Source organism: Hypoxylon fragiforme (genome assembly GCF_022984875.1).
Source record: "Hypoxylon fragiforme strain CBS 206.31 chromosome Unknown GGS25scaffold_5, whole genome shotgun sequence".
Lineage (NCBI taxonomy): Eukaryota > Fungi > Ascomycota > Sordariomycetes > Xylariales > Hypoxylaceae > Hypoxylon > Hypoxylon fragiforme.
The window spans coordinates 2,776,594-2,799,302 of NW_026054760.1; the positions used below are offsets into that span (position 1 = coordinate 2,776,594).

At 47.3% G+C, this 22,709-nt stretch overlaps 4 protein-coding genes across 4 annotated transcripts; 1 reads left to right on the forward strand and 3 right to left on the reverse strand.

Annotated features, from left to right (window-relative positions):
- The first annotated feature begins 2,845 nt into the window (after positions 1 to 2,845).
- Positions 2,846 to 5,184, forward strand: GGS25DRAFT_491799 (Clavaminate synthase-like protein). The gene is made up of 7 exons (XM_049261121.1): positions 2,846 to 3,136; positions 3,199 to 3,224; positions 3,288 to 3,670; positions 3,758 to 3,871; positions 3,929 to 3,945; positions 4,039 to 4,189; positions 4,306 to 5,184. Exons 3-7 carry the CDS (start codon positions 3,503 to 3,505, stop codon positions 4,954 to 4,956), a joined length of 1,101 nt encoding a protein of 366 aa, XP_049116959.1. The 5' UTR covers positions 2,846 to 3,136; positions 3,199 to 3,224; positions 3,288 to 3,502; the 3' UTR covers positions 4,957 to 5,184.
- Positions 5,185 to 6,063: 879 nt separating this feature from the next.
- Positions 6,064 to 7,622, reverse strand: GGS25DRAFT_521990 (nitrogen metabolite repression--responsible protein; the record flags this gene model as incomplete). The annotated part of the gene is made up of 2 exons (XM_049264148.1): positions 6,064 to 6,102; positions 6,258 to 7,622. The coding sequence occupies 2 exons, from the start codon at positions 7,620 to 7,622 to the stop codon at positions 6,064 to 6,066; spliced, it is 1,404 nt and encodes a 467-aa protein (XP_049116960.1).
- Positions 7,623 to 11,773: 4,151 nt separating this feature from the next.
- Positions 11,774 to 15,234, reverse strand: GGS25DRAFT_292368 (uncharacterized protein). Its single transcript, XM_049257571.1, has 5 exons — positions 14,705 to 15,234; positions 14,260 to 14,414; positions 13,971 to 14,178; positions 12,387 to 13,891; positions 11,774 to 12,286 (listed from the first exon to the last, which is right to left on the reverse strand). Exons 1-5 carry the CDS (start codon positions 15,009 to 15,011, stop codon positions 12,143 to 12,145), a joined length of 2,319 nt encoding a protein of 772 aa, XP_049116961.1. The 5' UTR covers positions 15,012 to 15,234; the 3' UTR covers positions 11,774 to 12,142.
- An 823-nt stretch (positions 15,235 to 16,057) lies between these two features.
- On the reverse strand, positions 16,058 to 18,840 carry GGS25DRAFT_292444 (uncharacterized protein). The gene is made up of 3 exons (XM_049257572.1): positions 18,607 to 18,840; positions 18,414 to 18,546; positions 16,058 to 18,316 (listed from the first exon to the last, which is right to left on the reverse strand). Exons 2-3 carry the CDS (start codon positions 18,542 to 18,544, stop codon positions 16,318 to 16,320), a joined length of 2,130 nt encoding a protein of 709 aa, XP_049116962.1. The 5' UTR covers positions 18,545 to 18,546; positions 18,607 to 18,840; the 3' UTR covers positions 16,058 to 16,317.
- Between the last annotated feature and the right edge of the window lie 3,869 nt (positions 18,841 to 22,709).

Sequence of the window (22,709 nt, forward strand, 5' to 3'; positions counted from 1 at the left end):
TTGGCCTATCTCGAGATAGTCGCTTCGCTCGCGGGTTGTTTGCGCGAAGAGCAGCATAGATGCTACAATAGCTTCGATGAGGTCTCGACCGGCCTCTCGGATAGAAGAACTGAGCGATCGGAAGCAGAGGAAGTTCTTGCTGAGGGGGCCAGTATATCCATTCGCTTGGTGGCGGAGCTTCAATAAGATTGCACAGCGGCTGATAAGTAATAAGCTTGCCTTATCATCATCGGTGCCATTCATAGGCAGACCATTCAGTTCTGGGTGCTGGTTGCGGGTATTGAGAAGATCAAATCTAAGTAGCTCATAGGCTAGAAGGACTGCTTCAAACAAGCCTGGGACCTGGTTATTCTTCTTCACGGTCGGTTCAAGGGCTTCAAGGGATGTTGCCAATGCATGACCCCAAGGCGTCAGTTGATGACTATCGTCCACGTAATTACGTAAATGCAGGAAGCGCCAGAGTGTGACCGATGAGATCAGATCCGCAGAGGAAATGCCCTTAATCTTCTCTTTAGTAAGGGTGCTCTTTGCGAACTCGGCGTTCTTCAAGGCTGTTACTTCAAAGAGAACGGAGCCATGTCGAGCATCAGGATAATGCTTCTTGACAACGGCACCATCCACATTCCAAGTTTGCACTCGATTCAGGGTTTGGTTGTCCTGCGGACGGTATTCGATCTTGTGGGAATACTTATCATCATACCAAACCTTGACGATAATCGGTTTATACTGAATACCTCTGTGGAGTCTAGGTAGTAGAAGGCTCAAAGCCGACTCTCTCAGCGGCATGAGCTGGCTCGTCACTAGGCGCTTGTATTCCTCGGACCTGACTCCGTCTAGGGTCGGGTAAATGACGATTAGACCATGAGAGATCCAGCTCAGCATACGCGCACCGATGAGACCTGTATTCAAGTAATGGAATAACTCAGCGGGCAGCTGGTAGCCGAGATACTCCCAATTGTCTCGGGTCAGGGTGTCGAAGTTATGAACCTTGACCTCTCCAGACTCATCTACGTAAATGAAATGGTCGATGCTCATTCTGGCTTTGCGGTACTTTTGCAGCCAGTTCGACTCTCTCCTCTTGGAAAGAATATCGTTGAACGAATTGCAAGCATTGGCAACAGACTTCTCCGAGGTTCGCAGCATATTAACGGCATCCTGCACAGATGAGGGCTGTCGAGCGGTGATCTGAGGCTCTTTCAACGGAGGAAACGTGGGGAGAAAAGTTGTCCCTGTCATTAGCATTGCATCAATAAACAAGCCCTCAGTTACGCCCAAGGCCCTAATGATACCCTTCTTGGAAATTGCGTTGAAGGTGCCCGCGTCCCAGTCAATGAATCGGATGATGTGATCCTTAATTGGATAAAGGAGCAGCTCCTGGGCGCCCATGATTGCTGAGCATTGCTCTGATTCAATCATGTCGAAGTAGGCGAGCTGGAGGCTCATCAGCTGGGGGAATTATCAAGGAGGTTACGTTTGAGAAACTCACCTGCGCGGAGGCATTAAAAGGGGGTACCAAGAAATGGAGCCCACGACGCTTGAGAATACCTTGCAGTAAGGGAAATAAATGGTGAACAGGGTAGGCTCCTTTATTATGAAGTATGTCAGCAATGTACTCAATTTACATAGAGATGATAATAGTAGTACCTCTGTGGGAACCGAAGGCTGTAACAGCCTCGTTGGCCTGACTCTGGAAATAGAGACCCCAAGCCTCATCCGTGCCTACGATGGCTCTCTTCCCCTTTTGAACAAAGACATCGTCTTGGCCCTCAATAGACTGTCCATTGAAGACGAAGAGAGGAATTGTTTTATTGGCTTTCCAGCTGTCTAGATCATGTTCGAGATGGGACTGAATGCCGGTTAACCCACCGAGGGCCGGGAGAAGCGGCTCATGGTAGGGTGGGTTATCGAGGAATAGTTGCAGGTAGTAGGCAGCATCGACGGCAATGGCGCAATCTTCAAGCTGCGATACTTCGGCAGACCTAGAAGGGCCGTCAATGGCATGATTCTAGCATAATAAGAAGATAGTATACTCACGCCACCTGCTCGTTGATCCAGTTATCCTCGAAGGAAGCTACAAAGCAAGGTTAGCAATGCTACATATAATAATGGCGAAAATAATATCCAATGTTATGGTGTCGCTTCTCCAAAATCCCATCTGCAAAGGTAGGATGTTGGGGGTTGACGTTACAGGAATCGGGCTCAGTTGTTATATCGTTCGTGGGAATATGGGTTCGGAAAGCAAGCTTTTGCCACAACTCGGGGTGGTTGGGCGGCACCGGGGTATTTAGTAGGTATCGCATGATGGCTGACTGGCGGATCGAAAGTTCGAGGTTGTATTGTGTTTGGTAAATCGGTAAATAACGAGCGGTTATGATTTCAGAAACTGGCGGCGGCGTGGAAGTTCGTGGTTGGGCGTAGGAAATAGACGGACGCAAGAGTCGGGGTGGAGAATCGAGAGTTGAAAAGAAAACAAAGTTCAAAGATGATAATCAGACTTACTCGGCATTGTGGAAGTTTACGCTCTTGCGCGCCAAACGGAGGAAGTCGCACTGAAACTTGCGAAAGAATAGAAGGTATGGTGGGTTACGACTAACGACTGGCGACTGGTAGATTTATTGAGAACTAGAAGGAGTGACTGAGCTCAGAAAGTAAGTAGAGGGATAATCAGGCAAGAGTATAGGGAGAAGCGGTGCGAAGGGAAGGTGAGCTGCACCCTTTTTCCTATTACCTATGGTAAGGATGGAAATATGGGAAGGTGGTGGTGAGGTTCAATATGAGGAACAATTTCAAGGTCAAGGGCAAAGCCTTGCGGCAGGTACCACAGGGTACTTGCAAACAGCCCTGGAGGCCAGACAGGGGTTGGTTTGTTAGCGCGTAAGCAGCTGCCACTTTTCTCCAACTTACAGCTAACTAACCTAGCTAATCAGAGCTTTAAGTTTTCCAGGTTAGCTTGTAACTAACTATACCTACTACTAGTAGTACCCAGTAGCTTTTGGCTTCAAGCTGCTAACCTAGCAAGCTTCCATCTTCAGGCTTTATTCATTACCTACTAATCTTCAAGTTAACCACCGCGTGAAGTTCAAATATTGGACATTTCGTCTAACATGAGATGATCAAGGTTGGGGCCATACTACATGTATGTATTGTACCTATTCAAATGTGGCAGTGCTCGCCCATCTTACTGAATGTCAACTGAAGTCTGAAGTACATAAGTAGTACAGTAGGTATGTAGCTCTATCCGAGGGGTTGTGTTACTCACGACGCAGGACATTGAAGCAAGATTGAAGTTAGCTTTATCGGTATCGGTATCGATTATCTATCCATTTATCGCAAGGCTTTACATCAATCGATATAACCTTAAGGCTTAAGCAGTTCAATTCAGTATCTAGATTCTACATACTACATAGTACCCATATACACACTACATAATATACATAAGTATATACTACCTAGTAAGTTAGGTTCACCTATTTGAATATCCTATTTGAATATCAGACCAACCATGGCCGGCACGGCAAAAATTCCCATTATCGACATCTCAGCTGAGGGGGCGGACGAGGCAAAAGTAGCTCAGGAGTTGGTCGACGCTGCCGTTGAGTACGGCTTCATCTATATTAAGAACACAGGTCGGGACATACCCGCCGAGCAGATCGACCACATTTTTGACCTGGTATGTATCTTAGTTTAGTGTCATACCTACCTAATCTAGGTCAATGAGCGTGCACAGTTCTAATATCTCATCTTACTAAACACGCAGTCACGGACGCTATTTGGCTCAGAACTCGAAGAAAAGCAACGATGTAAGATCGAGAAGAACAATCAGGGGTGGTCCGGCATGCACACCGAGACTCTAGACCCCAAGACTCAACGAGTAAGCCACCAATTAGACATATATCCCTGAAGATCCTACAGCTAATACCAATCACAGGTGGGGGACTTTAAAGAGTGAGTTCAGTACTACGCTCAATCTCCATATCTCATACATAGGTAGATGGGAGATGGGTCCGAAACATAAGCTGATGTGTGACCATTCATAAGAGCCTTCAACTTCGGCCCCTTTGAGAATGGCAAGGCTACTCAGCCTATCCCGAGCTCGCTCGAGCCTCACCAGGCAGCCCTTGCCGCCTTCCGGTCAGCGTGCCATGATCTTTGTCAGAGACTACTTCAGCTCTTTGGCATCGGCCTCGGTGTAAGTCCCCCCTATTCTACTTACCTACCTATGTCCTAATTTTAGAATGATGCCCCCCAAACCCTCCCTACTTACCTAATCCAAGCCCACGTTCCCTCACTCACCCACCTACACAGGTCAACCCCCCCTCCTTCTTCAGCACCGCGCACGCTCCCCACCTCCCCTCCGGCTCCATCCTCCGACTCCTCTACTACCCCCCACCATCCAGCACCCCCTCCCTTCAAAGCACCGACGTCCGCGCCGGCGCACACTCCGACTACGGCTCCATAACCTTGCTCTTCCGCCTGCGCGGGCAAGCCGGCCTCGAGATCCTCAACCCCGTCCCCTCTTCCTCCTCTTGGTCCCCCGTCCCCGTAACCCCTCCCGGCACCGAGCACGACCCTGCCCCGCCCATCCTCGTTAACATCGGCGACCTGCTCTCCTACTGGACCAACGGCCTGCTGCGCAGCACCGTGCACCGCGTCTCCTCCTCTACCGCAACGGGGGCAGCAGAAAACGGGGAATCCACCACCGACCCACGGTACTCCGTCGTGTATTTCTGCCATCCGGCCAATGAGACTCCGCTTACGCCCGTGCCGAGCGCGCGGGTGGCCGCCTACAACAGCAAAACCCACGCTGATGCTGTCGCTGGTGATAGCAATGATGGGGGTGCAGCGTCGCAGCAGCGCAAGGTGCTGACGGCGGCTGAGCACCTGCAGACGAGGTTGCAGGCTACGTATTTGCAGATGTACGCTGATGGTAGTGACGAGAAGGAGGAGAAGAAATGAGAAGGAACAGAGTAGGTACGTAGGTACGTAGGGATTATAATTATCAGTGGTAGGTATCATAAGTACATATTACGCACAGGTGTTTCCTTTCTTTCATCCTGTACCTCATGTAACTTAAGTATCTACTAGACTAGTATACTCACTCACTAACGATAATACAACAACGACGGCGATCAAAACTGCCTAGGTAGTCCATAGAAATTGTCATCGCAATTCAATTATTCAAGAGTTGAGTCTTAACTAAGCTAGCCGGCGGCCCCTCTCCTCCATCGTATCCCTTCCACCCCTCCTTCCTAAATCCCGTCCCGTCCCGTTCCGTCCCTTCCCTTCCCTTCCCGGCCCGACTCAACCTGGGTATTTCTGCCCGCATGCAAAATGACATGTGATCAATCCATTCCGAGAGCTTCCCATCATCATCATCATCTCTCCACCATTTTTCTTTTTTCAACAAAACCAGAACATCAAATATCAAATAAAACGACAACACCTATCGAACTTGAATCAACCGAAAACCTGATGCTACTTGGTTTTATATAATCCCGCTGTGTCGTAAATGCAGGCAGAAACGGGAAACCGTGTCTTATCTCCAACTCTGCAGAAATAAATGCGGTGACGTTCGTAATTCGTAAGGGGTGCTTCGGCATCGCCTCTATACGAAATTTCATCCCCTCCTGTATATAGATCAGGGGATTGTCCTGCCGGCCTTCTAGATTATTTTAGACAACCCCCCAAATTCAGCTTCCGTAATGATGATAAGCTTTTTTTTTACCTGACGCCGAATAAATGTGACCAAAACATTTCCAGATTTCGTTAGATGACATCCCTAGATATTGAAGTACCAGCGATGACTAGACGCCGCTGCCCCTTTTAAATGCAATATTCCGTAAATGTGTACCACCTGTAAATGCTTCCCGTTATATAAGCAGTAAGGTCTAGCTAGCATTCGCTATGTGAGAGGCTCGGGAGGTAACCGGGCCTACGAGAATGGCTTCGAGTAATTCGTAAGGAGAGGAGGCCATCATCGATGCCCCGCCTTTACGGGGAGTTGATATCGTACTATTATCTGGTTCCTAGTTGCTAAAACTGGATAGTGTGGTGATCTGGCAATTAAGCAAGCCAGGACTCTTCGTCTCTTTTAAGACCTCTCTGTCAGAATTATAGTTAGTACACTTTCTTGGGTATAGTATAGCTATTTTAAGAAAATTTACTGCCAGCAACCTTCCTCAAAAGATTCGTAGGACGTAAATTATCCCTTTCAGTGCCCCCCCAAAACGAAAGGGTTGACAGCCGAGATTGCTTACCATAACTAGACCCTCGTCAAGCGATTCATCATCTCCCTCGCCATCTTCAACATCCTCCACCGGGTCTATGACCTCTTCGGTTGTCTCTCCGGGACCGTCAAATATGGGCCCATCCTCACCTTCGAACATCCAAGTCATCCCATTTGCTTCTTCCTCCAATGGAAATATTTCTCTTGCATACTCTTCCAACCCTCTTGGGCCTTCCCACAAGGCCAATGCGTCGTCGGGACATCTTCCCTCAAGTTCCGGGTCTCCGAAATAGGGTGGCTGCTTCGTAGGGTCGTTGTTGTTCAGCGAGAATAGCTTCCCCAAAGCCTCGAGCTGTTCCCTATATCCTTCTGGGATCTTCACCTTTAGTTCAATGGGCCCCCTCTTATACTGTGTGCGTCTCCCAAGTCCTCGCTCGAATGCCTGGCAAACTTCGATGGGCGTCAAATATTCGTAAGCCAGCGCTATACGCTTTCCATTCCACTTTTCTGGCCCATCTTTGAAGACCTGAATGATGGCCGGACCAACATCGTGCTCGGCGTCTAACCAGGGTAGCTTAGCATGTGGGTGGAAAGGGGCTTGCCATTTGAACGAGCCGTCTGACTGCAGTTCCATGCAAAACAATGGGTAGAGAAGAGACGTGAAATTGTTGTTGTAGATGCCGGTATAAACAAAGGTGGCCGGTAGTCCTATTTTACGAATGTAATTTTCCACCTCATGCTTGGCTGCCCAGAGTGGTAACGATGGCCATTGAGGATTATAGGCCGCATGGTCGGGCATGGACGAATAGATGTAATGCTGAACACCGGCTTTCTTAGCAGCATCTGCGATCGCCTCGCCGATTTGTATTTCGTTGCCGTAGAAAGTGGTATTGGTGAAGGCAAGCTGTGCGCCGTTGAAAAGTTGTGAGATCAGACCATGATTAACAAGAATTCCCGGGAGATGGCCATGAACAGTGACATCTCTATTGTCATCTGGTTTATTTCGAAGGTAAAGCTCCCCGACAAAAACGGTGACATTCGGATTAGATGCGACCTCGGTGGCTATAACTCCTTCTAGGTTACGTAGTTGTGCGCGAACCTTATAACCTACTGCAGTAGCTATACGGATTAACGACGCGGCCTGACGGCCGCTTGCATTGATAACCGCAATAGTCTTGTCTGGCGAAGGCATCGAACGTTTCAGGGGCCGGTAGGTCAACGAGTTATTTCTAGACATGGCAGTAATAGGTGAGCTTTCCGAGTAGGATGAGCGCGTGTGCTTATGTCTGGTGCTGTGGAGAGCCGAGGACTTAGGAGATGCAGCACTGACAGGCTCGTTGGGTGCCGGTCGAAGAGCCAAGTCCGTGCGAATGGGAATGGGGTGAGAAGAAGGCATAACGACGTAGATCCAATTCCCACTTGTGATCTGGACAGTGAGAGTCTTTGCCCTTTAAGAATAGGAAGCAGATCGTCAATGCAATGCTAGAACAGCTGGACGGGCGCGCAATGCCCCCCGATAATACAACAAAAGCGATGTGACCTAAGCCGCAACTATGGAAGAGGAGAGAGCCCTAGTATATCCATTTAAAGAAGTTATAATGGTAGATAGAGTGGGTTTGTGGTGTGGGTTGGGTTTGTTGACTTGGGGGTAAGGATTAGGGCCAATCAGACTGAGGCGATTCTAGTGTTGACGATAATGTCGTGTACGTGGGCAAGGAGAACAGGCGAGAGTAAAAGGAGGTATGTGGTAAGCAAGGCAAAGAAAGGTTAGAGGTAAGAGGTCAGAGGTCAGAGGCAGGAGGTCAGAGGACAAAAGTTCGAGTCCAGAAGCCAGGAGTTAGAAATTAGAGTGGAAACCGAAGCTCAGGTGACTACCTAGTATGAAGAAAGTATGTAATTTTGCCGGTGGTCGGGTCTTGCCTCTGTGCCTTTGCCCAAGTGGTGCTTTGTGGTTTGTGGAAGCGGCCAGACACGCAATATATTTTTTCTTTAGCACCGTTAGACAGACCGTACCTAACCTAGTACCTAGCAGGTACTATAGATAGGGTAAATTATGTATGAATGTATGTAGATGGCAGGCAGTAGGCAGTAGTATGTACTGTATAGGTCGAACTATCATCAGACTATCTAGAAGTCTGAAAAGTGGATGTTCTGGAGATGGGAATTTTGAACCATCTAACCTTACTTGCTTGCACATACAAAGCCCCGATTTGAGGGCCCTGACGAAATAGAGGCAGGTACCTTTCAGGCGGGTAGTACTGTTAAGCTTTAGGGTCCAGAGCGGGAAAACCACTTATACACAGCAAGGTTGACTGAGAATGGCTTGGTTTGGGGATTCCGCACCTGAAGCCTTTTTATGGTATGTCAGAGTAGCAAGGGTTTGCGCGATCGGCCACGGTGGATCGATCAATCCTGTTTAGGGAAGAAGAGTAGGTATCACCTAGTTGTTCTTAGAATTAGAAAACGGAGGGCTAGGTGGGTTCAATCATAATGTTGTGTAAGTAAGTAGAAAACAGAAAAACGTAGATGGGTACATGGATGGATGGGTGGATATCAAGGAGAGCATGGGAAAGAAAAAAGGGTGCAATATGTATAATATGGGAATCTGTGGCTACGCCAGACGGGGGGCTCTTTGTTGAAATCCGGGGAAACTGCACACCAACTACTGATATGATCCAATCGACCTAAACCGACCTAATCGAAGCGAGCATACTATACCTAGCTTAATGAAGTGTCAGCAGGGAGATTTGCATGCGAATATGTGGCTAGGAGATAGGTACGACAGTTAGTCAAGCGCACCAAAGGGACTAAACTTAGGCTAAGGAGGACGTTAACATTAATGGAGGAAAAGAGAAAAAAAACGTTTTGCCTACATATAAAGGTACTCTCTATTTCTTTTTCTCTTCCTCTTATCTTGGTCTGATAGGCAGTGTACGTATCAATGATGATAAGGGTTATGTTGGCCTTTAACAAACTGCCTCGTAGGCTAGTTAGGCTTGGTAGAATGTAAGCTTCACCAAGGCAATTGAGAAGCTATCGGCAAATACGACCTCGCACAGATCAAACCCGGTTACACAAACGATCCAATGAGAATATCGCAGGCGGGTGCGTGGATATGCATAGATACTTGGGTTTTGTGGGCAGGTCACAGTCTAATACATCAAGAGTTAGCTTGTTAGTAATGAATAGGAAGAATTAGAAGAATTGATGGATCAGACCTTGAAGGAAAAAGAAAAAAAGAAAAAAAAAGGCCACTTAGGGTCTGGGTTAGTGTAGACCATGTATGTAGGTCAGGTCAATAGGTCAAGCAAGGTCAGGACCGTCAGGTAAGGGGATCAATTGTTCCTAATAGTGTATGTACACTATTTTGATTGTGACCGATATCGTTCAAGTTGTGTGTTGCGTAGGTCAAGAACATCCAGTAGGCCTCTCTCTTTAGTCCTCTCTATCTGAAGCAACATTACACTTTCTCTTATCGGATTTTGCGAACTATAATTCGTCGATCTGATACGTGATTGATCGCATGAGGTATCTGGTTCAATGTTGCAATAACTTAAACCAGGAGGGTGGTCCAAGTTGATTGGTTGAGACTATCGTGCGATATGAGTACAAAGTACATAGACCATTGATGGCATCAACGTTGTAAAAACGAGATCGGAGCTTGACCGAATGTCACTAGGTACCCCTACCATAATGACGGATGTATATTGGTACCATACATGTATGTAGGTATTCATGTTCGGTTTTTTCAAATAAAGTTTTTAACTTCTACTATTCTGTCTTGGCCTGACGCTTAAATCGTAGTCTCATCCATCAGTCTCATGCCTACCTACAGTACAAGCAGTACCTAGATCAGTACCTAGAATCCTAGATAAGGGACCTACAAGCAGTACCTAGATAAGGGCTTATCAAAGAAGGCAAAAAATTGAAATAAAATTTTCTCTTCTTCATATTTTTTTTCTTCTTTTCTCTATCTGTGAAGCAAACCGAGCAAACTTGTCAACGATGTTGTAGAGACTGAACAACTGAACAACTGAACAACTGAACAACTGAACAACTGAACAACTGAACAACTGAACAACTGAACAATCAGCTATCCAAATCTCATAACGATGGGCTCTAGATACACATTCCTTACGATTGGATTCGTCTGCTCAATCCCAACAGCCAAAAAAAAAAAAAAAAAAAAAAAAAAAAAAAAAAAAAAAAAAAACGAGAAAGAAAGCAAGACATCAATATAATTCATTTACATATATATATTATATATATTATCATCATGTATCACACCGGAAGGCCTTGATGCAAGTGAACGTTACCTAGGCACATACCTACCTACCTACTTACCACCCTTCAATCCCGGGCAGCGGATGAGGTCTTTTCTATGTTTGTCGTTACATACAACCTTGAAGCTAGCGATTGATGATGAAAGTCTTGATGCCGTGAAGCTACCCATTCAATGTTGGTATTATATTTATTTTACCTAGGTAGGTAAGTACTTCCGAGTCTCCCGGTTCCAGAACCTACACCGGTCTACGCTGTGAAACCGATTATTCCCCTTTTTCTTCTTCTTTATTTCCTCTCTTGTCATTCAATCATCATCATTACTAGTAGTATCCATCAATGTGCGTCTTGATGAGAAGAGGAAGAGACAGGGAAAGAAAGGAAAGGAAAGGGGGAAGGACAAGTACCAAGTTCGTATACTACCTAGTAATCCGAGTCCATCGACTCGACCCATCGCCAATCGCGCACACATAGAAAAGGGAGACATTGAAGAAAGAAAGGAATGAAAATCAACACATATTCTCCCGATGTAGAAGACGAGACAAGACGCAAAGGACGGACATATCTACCTCATACGTAGCCGTAGAGCATGGCATACATATTGGCATACATATATGTATGTAACTCACCTGATACATGCATATATACATACATGCATTCCTACATTGTAGGTTAACAGGGCTGATAAGCAGGCTCCAAATGTGGAATCCGATGGCAAACAAAATGATCTTGGCATTAGGTATATTTTACATAGTCGTTAATAGAAAAGAAGAAGAAAAAACTATAGTAGAAGCGACGTTAGATGGGGTCGGTCGCATTGATGTGAAATCGAGAACGTGTCTCCCCTTTGCCCCCTGTTTATGGACCAGGAAGAAAAGAAGAGAGGAAAATTCATAATTCGCATTCTCTGTTGCGTGCGTGCTATTACGTACAAGATCAGGCCAAGCGAAGCGAAACTTCATCCTGGAGGCTCGGCCAACCTACACCTTTACACCTACATACCTACTGAACAGAACGACTCCGCGGGGCGTGCTAACCAGACAGCCAACCAATACAGCTATAGCTAAACAAACAAAAACGTGCGTATATATACCATAGTAACATAGTTCTCCTATGGAACTAGCCAAGAAGGGAATTATGCAGGGTTAAACGATTCCTATTCCTTTTCCTGACCCCCTACCTTTACCCCGCGAATACACCCATACGTAGGTACTGTACCTACAACAATGGTCCTACATACATTATGTAGGCAGCTCTCGGAGTTCTGGTTTCTGGTGTCTCGTTCTCGTTCTGCAGCTTAGGAATAATCCCTCAATTTAGGGAAGAAGAACAGAAAAAAGGCCTGTTCATGCTCCTGTTCATGCCCCTGTGCCTATACCTATACCAGTACCAATCTTGGAAGTTGGAACCCTACCATGCCGGTAAGGGAATATACCACAAGAATGCCCAGACTCTGGGATAGGTGAGGCTAGATTAAGTTATGTAGGTACCTAGGCAGATATTCCAAGACCTTCCCGTAACTAGAGCTGGGCCGTTCTTGAATCACCAAATGCTTCACATCGCAATACGACTTGATTTGATTGTAATTCCAGATGACTCTTAGGCTAGTAGGTAGATAGGTAGGCAGGCCAAAACTCAGAACGGACCAAAGTTCCACGCATTCGGGGCCGCGAAGCCGGAAAAATCATTGATGGCCTTCCCGTCCAGCCACGCCTCGTGAACCATCTGCGCCGTGGGCTGGATCGGGTCGGGGTCGCGCGCCATGGGATCAAGGTAGTTCTGTGTTGCGTAGAAGATTTCTTCGTGTTAGCAAAATCGATATTTTCAAATAAGTGTTAGAGAGAGAGAGAGAGAGAGAGAGAGAGAGAGAGGCAATTACCCAGTCGTAGGCGTTCGGAATCGCCCAAGGGGATTCCACCCCAATGTGGCCCGCAGTACCGCCCACCGTCATCATCGGGCTCGGCCCTGTAGTTCTGCTGATCATGTCCGCCGAGATATCCGCTATGTCGCTCGACGCCGTTGACAAGCCGCTGCCGCTGAGCGACAGATTCCCCACGGACGATATCTCCCCGCCGCTGCCACTCGTCGTCCCCGCGCCCGAGATCTCCGAGTCCCCGTTCTCGAACACGCCGGACTGCGCCTCGACCCTGCGGAGCATCGTGCCCACAATATCCCCCGCCTTCTTGAACTCGGACACCGTGGTCGCCATGTCGTACCAGATGTAGTTCGACCTTCTCAGCACCTGCAGGAGCTTGTCGCGGCCGAGCGTCGGCATGCTGCGGGCGGTCCAGCCGCCCTCGTCCCAGCACTTGTCGTCCTGGAGCACCTGCGCGACGACGAGGTCGGCGAGCAGGAAGTCGTTGACGGCGACCAGCGCCGACACGAACCAGCCGCCCTGGCTCAGGATGCCGTTCGGCTTGCAGGCGTCGTGCATGATGCTCTGGTACTCGAGCATCGCGAGCGCGGCGTCGAGGCACGCGCGGCGCGAGTAGTCGTGCTCCGCTCTGGGCACGACCTCGACGATGTACCGCCGGTGCAGGATGCAGCGGCTCTTCTGGTACATGGACGCGAGCCCGAAGCGCTGGATCACCTTGATCGGCGGGTCCATCACCGACTCCTCCATCGGCTTCATCTTCATGAACACCGGCACCCCCCGCCACGCCTCCTCGAGCTCCGCGTCGATCCGCATGACGTCCGCGTACGCCGGCGCCGTGATGGCGTGCGCCTGCCGCACGACCTTGGAGAAGATCCGCGTGATCTTGGCCTTGTTGATCGGGTACGTCAGCGGCGTGTAGTCGGACATGGGCCGCGCCGGCGGCAGCTCCTTGGTGTCCTGGTCGAAGTCGGTGTCGATGAGGTGCGTCGGGAAGTCCGTGTCGCTCTCGACGCCGTGGATCATGCAGGGCAGGCCCAGGTTGAACCCGACCAGCAGATCGAGCTGTATGGCGAGGCCCCACATGCGCCGCCGCATCTCCCCGTCGTAGGGCGAGATGTTCGGCAGCTTGCTGGGGTCCCTGTGGAAGCCCGCCTTTAGCATGAGCCGGATCACCACGGAAAGGAGTAGGTAGCAGTTGGTCCGGTTCTCCCGGTTGCTCATGAAGTCGCCTTCGGCGTATAGTAGGAACGCCTGGATTGTGTAAGGGCCTGGCTGGGAATACTTCCCCCATATGAGAGCCCACCCGGCAGCGCCCCTGTATTGCTTGAACCTGTCCATGCCCGACATGGGGGAATCGCTTTCAAGCTCGTGTGGCGCGCTAAATAGAGAGAAGAACACCCCAAGCGCTAGTATCATGTAGAGCAACGCTATCCAATGTAGAGATGCACTATGAGGATCCTTACAGAAGTCGTTGTATTCTCTCAAAAACGTAGGGACATGAATGATGTCTGAGTCAAGTATAAGCAACAATCATAGATAGAACTGAGATAGGCTGGAAGCAGGGGGGTGGGTTTATGGGAGACTCACGTTGAGAGGGGCTATTTGAGTTGAAATAGCGATTCATGAGACGGTCGATAACGGCCTTTTCGGGCAGAATAGATAGTAAGTGGTCCTTATTCTTGGGCACTCCCCGCGACTGCATGAGCACCTCAGTCGCTCCGATGTTCTCATACGGGTCGTATGAATCGTCCTCATCCTCCTCTGGGTCATCGAAGAAGTGTTTGAGGTCTTCGAGCTATTTGCTCAAGTTCAGTGGATGGCCTACAGCTAGGTAGAAAGCGGGACAAGAAACTCATAGATGATGAGAGAAACATACATCCTCTAAGATAGCCATGAAATGTGTGCCTCCGACATAACTTGTAGCTTTATGTCCTTGGACGACGACACCCCTAGCCCTGGGCTCTGGTGCCGTGCGATCCTCTGTCGGTTCTGTCTGCGCAGGGACATCGGTGTCGATCATCTCGCGAACCACTACTGCCTTTTAGTGACATTACTTTTCTATGATGGTATGAAGTAGATAGGTAACATTGGTATTTTAGAGAAGCATTAGGCATTTGTGCATCTAGATGGCCTACTACCACATCGTAGGTAGATGTAGATGGCCTACCCTAGATATACCTAGGTAGACTGGCAATGAAAAGCGAAAAGAAAATAGACCGGAAATAATCAAAAAAGGAGGGTTGAAAAGGTAAGCAGTAGAGGTAGATAGGTAGGTAAATAGATACACAGAAAGACAAATAGATAGAGGTGGTTATACATACTCCCCTCAAGCCTCTTCAAGCGCGCAGCCATGCTTCTCGGTGGCTTCTGTTTCTCCGGCCGGGGCGCATAGAGGCATCCTTCGGGTTTGCCCTTGCGAAGGCACTGGCCGCACGGGGTTGCGCGATCGCATTTCACCTTGGAGTTTCGGCATGGAGCGCAGCTAAGCAGCACTCGTGTCCGCTTGTGGTGTCCGTTCACTCCCGCCGAACCCGTCAGCCCCGCCGACAACGACGAATGCTCACCGCTTCCCGTGCCGCCATTGGGGCTGCCGTCGGAACTGCTACTAGGACTGGTACTCTGTTGCATGTTTTCTTTTCTTTCTTCACTGAGACTCTCTCTCTGTCTCGCTCTCCCTCGCTTTTTGGCTCTGACTCTCTTCCACTTTCCTTTTCTCTTTCTCTCGCTTTCTCTCTTTCGTAATTATCTATGCCCAAGAGTCTGAATATGATTTACTGTCTCGATGTTGATGTTAAGGTCGAGTTTGTAGCCTGACGGTAAGAACTTGCGGATTTAGTTGTTCGTAGCGAGAGGTATCTTATGTCCGAAGGCTGGATGGCGATGATTACGCATATTTGTGTCGTATTTTACGGCTGTGCCTCACCACGATAAAGTACTACAAAGTACAAACACAAGAAGGACAAGGCGCATATGGCGCATAACTTATAAGGCGCCCGGGAACATAGTCATGCGATGACTAATCGACATCAGCTCTCCAATCCAAGCAAACAAAGAACTCGTAGTTACTTATATTCACTACATTGCACTTAACATATTTACATGTCTATGTAGTATATACCTACTAGGTATGTACGTACTTACTACATAAGTAGACATGTATTTGCATACGTATGTAGGTATGACATATGTAATACAAGTACATGTCTACCTACATGAGGCAAGAAAGGGAGTCTGACTCTGAAAGCATCTGGGCTCTGGAGTCCAGGGAGTCACCACATAGTATTAATCGTGAGGAAATCACACGGTAAATCCCGTTCCCCTCTTTGCAAACATTGAAAGGGGGTAGGGAAATATAATGGTGGCACCAACTGATAGCAATACTCTCATAGGAGTAGATACGACACTGGAGATTCATACAACAAACACCCTGCACAATGCGTAGGATAAAACCTAGTAATAAAAACTGGGTAGGTAGGTAGGTAGGTAGAGAACCTGTAGATTGGATGTTGTAGGTACTTAGTCAATACATCTCAAAGGCGCGTTGGATAATTCCAAACTCTTCAGGCACTGAAAATCCAAAGAATCTGCTCATTCTTCGTGGTATCATATAAGAGCCCACATCATCCAACAATAAAACCCCCTAAGCAGACTGTTTCCAAGTCTTCGTGTGAAAGCAAGGCTATAGGTACTTGAGAGGCATTGACTCTTTTTTTTTTTGTTTCTTGTGTTGCTCTGTATTCCCATCATTAATCATCGCACACCTTTTCCTTCTCGTACTTAGTTCTACAGGTTGAAAGAATGGCCCGGCCAATAACTCAGAAAGTGTCGAGTAGAAGTGAAATCCCTCCAGGGTTAAAGTAGGTACCTAGTCAGTAAAACCAACTTTTCGTTGATGTATTAAATCATCCCAATTGTTAAAATCGCGAAGCCGACATCACCATACAATTCTGGTGGTGCGCGTTCGCGGATCCTTCATTCCAGGAATAAGCCCCCTAGTGCCACATGATAGTGACGCAGTCCGTTTACGAAGGTCAAACTCAACGGATCGGACCATAACACGCCTTTCTTCTGGTACAATTCTCTTAGCATATGACGAAACAGTTGCGCTCTCTCTCCTACCGTCCCAACGAGCATTTCCACCCGGGCCGAGGGGAAGGTCATCGGCAAAGTCAAAAGACCCACGTGATATGGTGCTGGGGCTCACTGAAGCCCTGCTCCTGTCGGTTCTTTCGGTTGAGCTCGTTGTCGGACGCGCGAGATCGACGCCATCTTCCTCCTCTATTTCCGCAACCCACATGCCTATTCGGGCTGAAAGTTCACTGTCCCACATGCCTTCTCTTCGCGAACTAGTCCGTAGTAATTGAATAGCTTGGTGTCGAGTCGCTTGATCACGACATTTCGTGGCGACGACAAAGAGAGGAGGAACAATTCCCAGGTCCGCGCTAAAGCTAGGTTTGATGTGTCGGGCTGTATATTGTCCATCGAAGCCGTCTAGATGATCGGCATTGTGGTGGCACCACTGCGGATTCGGACATCGTTTTGCGGCGGCCCTCCGCTCTTCGTCTCCGATTACCTCCATAGCTAAACTGGTGATCTCCTTGAAATGAGAAATATATGTATCAAATTGAAGCTCGGTGTCGCTATACGTCATAGAAAATAAAATTTCGCCCATCACCTGATTCATCTTCAGAACCGCAATCGCGGTTTTCTCTTGGCTGCTCTTTGCGGGAGCGGAACGAGACACAAGTATAGGCTCGAAGGCCCTAGACCAGGCCGAGAGCTTTTCGCCGAAGCCTTTACTATATTGCCTCAACGAATTGGGGAGTACACCCATAGGGCTCCTTGCTGTTGTAACTGAAAACATGGTTTCGGTAAATCGCATCGTGGACTCGCATAATGTGTCCCATGCCTGCCTCGCTTCGATGAGAGACGGAAAAATCTCTGGGATTGGCGACTGCTCTGTTAGTACTGGCGATCCGCCGTCAGAAGTTGGAGACATAGGGTACGCATTGCCTTCAGGAGTGAGGCGTATAACAAACGGCCGAGGAAAATGAAAGGCCATATCGTAAGATTTCGCTTGAATAGCAAGGCGGGTGAACATTTGAACGAGATCCTGCTCGACCGGCTCTTCGGGTTTGGAGACAAATGAATTTCTACGTTGAGCACGCAACATTTCTAAGAGTTTGAGACCGTTCTGTATCTGCGAAATCGCCTGCTTGTGGTCACCAACGAAGGAGTCAAAGCAAGCCAGCAACACTGTTGCCATAAGGCTTGTTCTTTGAGATGCATGATCTTGAGAAGTCGAAGCTCTCATGAATTTCATTGCTAAAGCGTAATGATGGACGGCAATCGCCCAATGCCGACGTACGTTGCTAGTTTGATTAATGATACCTGTTGGTGAGCCCGGTGGCGATTCTGATATATTCTCCAGCGTCTTGTACAGAGCCCCTAAAGCGACGACGGAATGTCGAATCGGTTCCTCTGAATGGAATTCTTGTAAAACACTGCGGGTCCAGAAAGAGGAGTCGAAGAATCCAGATAGCTCCCCGGCTGTACGCTCCCTGAAGAGTTGAAAATACTGACCCTCGGTCGAGTCAAAGGAAATCGTGGAAGGTCGATAGAGTTCCAATGAATTGTTTCTCGGTGTCTGTGGCGGTGTATAATCCCTTTCAGATGCACTTTGAGACCCTAGCCGTGAGAGTGCCGAGGATGGTGCCGAATGGTTAGGTGTTTGTGGTGCTTGCGATGGGGTTGTCCTGATAGCAATATCAGGCAAGGTAGAGATGACATGACCGGCTCCTGGCTTAGGCGCGATTCTTATCTCCTCGAAGATTTTGGCTCGCGGAGGGGGCGGGTAGCCCCCGCAGTCTTTCCTAGACCGACGACACTGAGTACATGATGGTCGTAGCTCGTCGCACTTTATACGTCGTTGTCTAGAGTCAAAGTAGTTACTTAGTATCGTGCACATGCCACAGCCAAGAACCTGAACCTAAAATGCGTGTATGGATGACATTAGGTGAAAGCACATACTTGCAATTGTTGCAGCCCGTTTTTACTTTTGGCTTGCTGGTACGGAATCTCCTTTGGCGTTGCTGGGATGTACTACTTGGCGGTGATATGGCTGCTGGCCCAGGCCGTACGACATCGATTCTACCCATCATACCTAGTTTTTAGGACTTGAGTCACGTTAGAGGAGGTTCGGGTACGGCTGTTTTCATCGTACAGCTATGGCAAGTGAGCCAAATCGGAATCCAACACTAGCTGTCAGAGAGAACGAGAAGCGCCCCCTCGTAGATGTTTTCGTGTTGACTTGGTAACAGGCAAACTGGTAGTGGCTGAGGCTAGAAAAGCCCTGATCTGTCGTGTGTCCAGTAAAAAGCAAGAATGGCGAATATGTCGGAGATATGAATAGATCGAATAGGCCGAGTAGATATAATTTGAAGATATTAGATAGGTAAGTATGTATCTTAGTTAATTTGGATAGCTGCTAATAAGCAATAAGTGAGCAGTAAATCAGATTAGATCGGCCTTCTTTGGGAAAGGGTATTTCAAGCCTTCTTTGTCTGGTTATGGGGATAATAAGAAGGGTATTAGTTAACCTAGATACTTATGTATGAAGAAAGTAAAAGAGATAAGAGGAGAAGCAAAAGTTAGGCAAGGCTGGCTTGTTTTGAGGCGATCGTCTTGTATGTACTATGTACTACTAGTAGTACTGTACAGTTGAGAGGGAGGTGGATGGGTGTGTTGAAGGTATTTTATTCCATAGACATAGTAGTGCAGGCCGGGAAGGCAGGGGTTATACTGGGGATCATGTATGTAAGATGATCGGGAATGGTTTGGAATTTGGGGGCTTAGATTGCGGCACAGTCTCTGTATATACCCTTTCCCTACTTGCCTGGTCCAAGGTAGGGAACCAATGGCTTTCACATATGATGTACATGTGTGTATTGTATGTAGGTACCTATCACAAGACATCAATTTGAACATCAACATTGAATGACAAGAACATTGAAGCCCACTGGGCAAGTATGTACACTGTACTACATGTATGTATAACATTTGAAATTCAATGTACCTCCAAGGCTGTCTGTGATACTTACTACTAGTAGTACATACCTACCCTCATTACATACTCATAACTCCAACTATGATGTAAATAGGTACATACTGAATTGCGTATATCAGTCAATCTCAAAGAAGAGTAAGGGAAAGGGAAGAAAACAGCCTTGGGTATTTAAATGTTGTACGAACTTGCGTATGTACATGTAGGCTCCCTTGGTTGAACTACACACCATAGTAGTATACTACCGGTAAGTCGGTATCCATATGTAGGTATGCATTCAATGTTGAGACTTGGTAACCTACAGGGTTGCAGCCTGTAAGGCACATTGGCGTTATGTTGATTAGTTTCCCCGATCTCCCTTGGGAGCGCCATGCTGGAGATGCCATTGTTCCTATGATGGCACAGAGGAATCCCTCTATCCGCTTTACTTCGACTGTCCATGCTGGAACATTGAAGGGTTGAATCATCAATTAGGTGCCAATTGGATACTGGGGTAATTAGCAATGATGCTTGTACTGTACGTCCCGAGACTTGTGTGTAATTATGTGATGGCATAAACTGTATAAAACTGAAGTAGAAGGAGAAGGAAAATGAACAATGAACAATTGACGGACAATATTCCGATGAACTTTGAATTTTGTGAATTAACTACTAGTTATGTGCCTTGGCACTTTACTTTTAGGCCAATGGCTGCTGGCTGACCAGGGGCCCTTTCCCTAATCCTCCAGCTAGCCTGAAGCCTTTGGTAGGCACCCAACCTTGAAGACAGGCACCTAGTACGTAGGTACTTAACACCCCTACCAATAGGTACTACATGTACCTAGTACTATGTAGGTACTAGGTACCTGCTACATGGTAGTACTACTCAGGCAAGGTTCGGGAAAGATGGATGGATGGATGTCTACTATGTAGTAACTAGGTGGATACGGAACCTTATTAACCTTCCAATGCAGATAATTCAAGATCGGAAATCCTACCAAATCTACCACCTCTCCAATGCTTCTTCATCTTGCCTACATTGTATTGTACTTACATAGTAGCCTTGTCTATCCGGTATTTAGAAGCCTTCGCGCACTGATTGGTAGGTAGCATCTTCTGATATCTACGAATCTTGCTATCATTATAGCAATTCTCTTATAACCTTAACAGCTATAATAATCATCAGCTCATTTTCATTTCCATCTTCATTGTCATCGTCATCGTCATATCACCCACCACCCTCCATCAAGCAAAAATCTAGACCGCCTCAAAACGAATTAGGCGCCGACTACCCCATATTCTACGCAGTACATCGTGACGATGTTAAGAGCTGGGGGTTTTCCGCGCCAGGAGACATGCATGGTTGCAATGCCATTACTACATACCTCATCGCAGGCTCGTCCCCTCCATTATTGTGACCACCTCATCAGACACTTGGGATTTGTCGACTCGCGGAACCGGCCCGTTCTCTACCGAACACTTACCTGCCCTGGAAGTAGCAGTGATTCCAACGTATCCTAGTATCATGTCTAGTGCACATATTTTACTAGCTAGTACCCACCGACTCAGCCCTATGAACCAAGCTACGTTGCCCTTAGCGGTCCATCTGACTGCATACATACTTGATATATCGAGACCAATCGTTATTTTACTCCGCCAATCCGTCTTCGCCAAGGTTTACGCATGCAGGGTAAGAACAACATCACCTCTCATCTGCTGCACTAACACGGAGTATCTAGGGTAAATATCGGCGTACTCTTTCAGCCCTATGGTGCAACGCTATCAGACATCCGGATCTCTTTAATTCGCCTAAAACCCCTGCTCCGTCATAGTACTGCATCTACATATCAGTTTGGTGGGAGGCCGCCGCATGCGCGCTACGATATTTCGTCTGATCTTTAGGTTGCCACCCACCTTTTCGTCGCAACTGGTTGGTAGCCGATTTTTTCGTCTCGCGCGGCCTTGTCAGTACTTAAGATATTTGATACGCTCAGAAGCGCTCTCCACGACTGTTAGCATCATGAGTATTATGCAGCGAGAATAATAACAGCCGATTAAGCTACGATAGGTAAGTAGCAAGTCGAGGTCTCTGATTCATACTCTGGAATCACAGGTAGATGTGACTTGTTCAACGACTAAAGCCATACATATCTTTACATCCCTAGGTAGGTAGATGATATTTTGATTGTTTCATTGATGGTGACACAGAAGAGAACTTAGTATTCGATCATACGCCGGATCGCCTCGTGGCAATCCTTTGCTTTGCTATCGGCATACATGGCAGATCTCTTAACGGATTATGTTATAACAATTGCGATTTGATACATCTACATTTCATTTTCTAAACGGTGGGCACGTGTCTCGTCGGGCTCGACGTGAATACACCGATTGTATCCCTCGATACCTTGTATACCCAGCCGATCGGCGGAACCCCCCACGTATTCACTGGTTTGTCGCATAGTACTGGTAGTACATATGCTGTGTGCGACTGCGACTACATGTAGGTACTGCATACTGAAGCATACCTAACTAAGTATAGTTCTAAGGTTACAAAATTTAATTCTACTTAGGGCTACATATGTAGATGATCTAGACGATTCATAATTCATAATTCTCTTTAACCTAGCTGTTGCATCCCCGAACGGCCTACGTACAACGAATCGCAGGTGGACCAAGGCCAACATCAGTCACAAGAATCCCTCAAACTATTAGTTTCGTTATCTTCTGTTGTGTACATGCTGACGACACTGAGAAAATATTTCTCTTTTGTTTTTCGGCCCTTTAAATGGTTACACAACACCCCGCATGCATCTATTCCGAAGGCTTTCCCAGTTTGTGTCTAAAGATGCGGAGGGACTTATGAATGTAGGTACTTAAACTCTAACACATACATGTACTTACTTACATACTATTACATAGTACTGTCAACGTTGAATATATGTAGTGGAGATTACATAGTACTTCCAGCTGAGTCAGATATGTGCATTGATAGGCTATTAAGGCGGTATGAACCTGCTTGTTTCCACCACACTGGTACTCGGTACTACAAAGTTATGTAAATACCTACCTACATACATTATCTAAACATTCTTTACGGCTTTAGATGTAATTCCGCATCAACATAAAAGAATGTCTCACACAACATTGAAGTTGGACATAGGATACCTACCTAGGTAGATAGATAGGGCCTAGGCATTGCTGCTTATTGCTCAACATACGCAGCAGTATTCAGCCAGGACAAAAGCGAACCCTTGTTGAAACAAACGAATCCATAGATATCATAT